At 42.2% G+C, this 3,231-nt stretch overlaps 1 protein-coding gene across 1 annotated transcript in view; it reads left to right on the forward strand.

Annotated features, from left to right (window-relative positions):
- PDE7B (phosphodiesterase 7B) overlaps nucleotides 1-3,231 on the forward strand; it is a 244,643-nt gene that overhangs the window by 225,025 nt on the left and 16,387 nt on the right. The window contains 1 exon segment of the mRNA XM_006144346.2: nucleotides 1,515-1,611. Coding sequence (XP_006144408.1) covers nucleotides 1,515-1,611 — 97 coding nt within the window.

The following is a 3,231-nucleotide window of genomic DNA, read 5'->3' on the forward strand; positions in this document are numbered from 1 at the left end:
ATTAATCAAATAAGGTTTTGCTTCACTTCCTTTTACTACCTGAACTCCTATTTACACTAAGGCTCAAACACGTTTTTCTAGTTGTATCATTGTTAGGCAATAAAAAATAAATTATTTCAAGTTGAATTGAACTGGTTTAAGCCCAGTCCTTTCTGATTCACTCCATGGCAAGAAGCCATTTGTGACATGGGAATGAAGGGCAATCGGACCTCAGAAATAGAAGTCTGACCTGGTATCCAAACCAGGACTGCCTTCTTAATCTTCTATTTTATCTTCTCTTCCTCCTTTCCTTTTGGCACAAAAGACTAAATGGAGAGACCCTGGACTCACCTAGACAGACCAGCTTCCCCAGGGAGGTGGAGCTGCACATGGAGACAGGGCTATGTGGTTTTCTTGTTGTCCAGGCCTTCATGCTACACCCCGTGGCTGTCCAAAGTGCTCCTTCCTTATCAGAAAACACCCTACCCCCAGTAGTAGAATGAGGCTCCCTCCTGCCTTCTCAAATTAGTCTTTTAGTCCCTGTGCGCCACAGAGATCAACCAAGATGTCTGATCTGAGTGACTCAAGCCAAGAATAGCTGAAAGATTTGGTCCAAACATTTGTATTTCTAAGGGAAGAATTATTAGCACAATGAATCCCTAAGGACAGAATCAGGAGGGGACTTCTGCCCTTTACTCATCCAACGTGTACCAGTGCCTCCATTAACCAGGAAATAAAAATAAACAACCAAATTTGTACCTTAATGTGATCCAAGGTGTTCCCAGACACCAACACTGCTAGCTGTTCTGTGATCCCAAAGAATTGTACCAAAATAATGGACATTGCTGGTGAGAAGCTCTCTTAGGAGCAATTTCTTGGCAATTGGTGGTAAGAAGGGAGAATCTACTTCTCTGGGAATGCAAGGTAAACCCTTGTAGAGTCACCAGCTCAGATAAAAGTTGGCCTCCCAGATTCAGAGAGGTGTGACACAAGCCAAGAAGGGCCTGATTTAGTTGTGCAAACAAAACCCTCTTAGGTTTGGTATGACTTAGCTCTGTGGCTGGCAGTCTGAGCTACTTACATTGCAGACATGGACACGTAAGTGCAAACATACATCATTTAAGTGAGGTAGGGCATTAGTCAATATGAGTACCGTGAGAGTGAGATCCAGATGATTTCATTAGAGCCTGGTGAGGCCTCTGCAACCTCTCTGCCTGTGAGGGGTGGGGCGACAGAGGGACCTAGGCCATGGCTTTCCTTGGTCCACCCATCCCTAGTCTCCTCCAAGATGCTCTGTGTCCTTGGACTGTGCCTCTTCTCTCGCCTCACTGTCATAAAGTTGGAATTCTAAATGAAGCTTTTATGTAGTGGCGAGTAAGTACTGTTTCCTGAAGAAACATGTCAGGAGGCCCTCTGTAAATACAGGCTGGGTGCCATAAGGCAGATTGGTGGGCTTGGCAGTTGCTTTGGCTTGGGGTGCATGTGCCATGAAGGATCATCCTCTGACCTTCTTTCCCTGCCCTGTCATTTCTCAGATCGCCTTGAAGTGTGCTGACATTTGCAATCCCTGCAGAATCTGGGAAATGAGCAAGCAATGGAGTGAAAGGGTCTGTGAAGAATTCTACAGGCAAGGTGAGTAGTGATCCCACAACTGAGATGTCATGGCCTCTTCTCCATCTGGGCATTTATGCTAATAAAAGAGGAAATGACTAATCTATCAGGACATTTGTTCTTTCGTCAACTGTTAATACCCTAACCTTTCTCTTTAACTCTCTTGCAAGCCATCCAATCCTTTTATGGAAAAAAAAAAAAAAAAAAGTCTGAAACAAATAACATTACTTACCAGGGAAACAGGTAGTAAAGAACCATGTTAAAAATGAGCAAAAGTATAATTAATGTAAGATACATATGTGTATAAATTCTGTATGGCTTTCTTTTGTTTGTTTTTGTTTGTTTTTTTTGTTTTGGGGTTTTTTTTTGTTTTGGGGTTTTTTTTTGCACCAAAATAAATTGGTACTTTAATTTCATTTTTCTACAAGCTTTTTGAGATCTTCTAATATATCTCCTCTGTAGATAAGAGAATGTTAGGGACAGTTTGATTTTTACCATGACCTTTATTTTAATGAGCTGAGCACAGCCTACAGGCTAAATGGCATTGAGGGTCAGTGTTTTCAATTCCGACAGATGGACTTGAACTGCTTTTATATCCCATTCCCTTGCTTTCTTAAGCAGAGTTAATCATGAAATAGAACACAGCCAACCAAAAATTGAGTTCATGCTTTCAAATACAGTTTCAACAGTGAGTTAGAATTTTGCTGTGAAAAGACAAATGACCCTGAGTTAGGCTATAATTTTTAAAAGATTAACCTTATTCAAAACTAAGGCAATGAATTAGCAAGCAGGATCTTGATGCTGGGTGGGATATCGACCTTTAAACACGGCCTTGTTTCTTCAGGCATGGTTTCAACGTTCAGGATGTTTGTTTAGGCATCAGCAGTGCCCTCATGGTAGTGACAGGATCAGGTTTGAGAGGCTGAGAACAAATAAAGCTTGAAGTGTCCCACATACCAGCTCTGTAGGGAGGTCAAATAGCAACAGTGAGCCTTTGGGAGAAGACTCCATTGAAAGATGTCAGTGACATCATGATGGCCCCACAGACAGAAGACAGAGAAGAATTGATTGAGTTCATGTGGGGCCAGAGGCTCTGCTCCTCATCTCCTTTCCTCAGAATTTGTGAGAGCTCATGTAGCTTCCTTCAAATCTGTGTGGCTTCACTTGAATTGAGTGTGAGTGGAGAGAATCAAAAGACCAGTTCTAGTTTCTCATAGTATAAAATCTCCACTGAGAGAAAAAAAAAAAAAAGGAAATATGATTAAACTAGAGCAAGGAGGTTTTAGGTTGGATATGATAAGTACTTATTTACCATAAAATATATAAAATATTGAAATATCACAGCAAGAAAGGGGTTAGTATTTCCATCCTTAAAAATCGAAGTGATGGGACTAGCAGTTAGCGTAATGGCTATGTCGCTGGACTCCCATGTAGTCAACCGTAGTTTGAGTCCCAGATCCAGTGGTTTAAACTCACGCCGGGCACGTGCACGTGCGTGCCCAAGATCCCAAGAGGAGAATGGAGGAGAAGGGATTGCGGCGTGGCCATCCCCCCTGGGAGGGGGGGATTTCTCACTTTCTATCTCTCTGTCTCTCTGGTGAGTGCACACGCCCTATAGCAAAAACCTCTCCACAAAAAAAA

The sequence above is a fragment of the Tupaia chinensis genome, unplaced genomic scaffold, assembly GCF_000334495.1.
Source record: "Tupaia chinensis unplaced genomic scaffold, TupChi_1.0 Scaffold000117_2, whole genome shotgun sequence".
Lineage (NCBI taxonomy): Eukaryota > Metazoa > Chordata > Mammalia > Scandentia > Tupaiidae > Tupaia > Tupaia belangeri.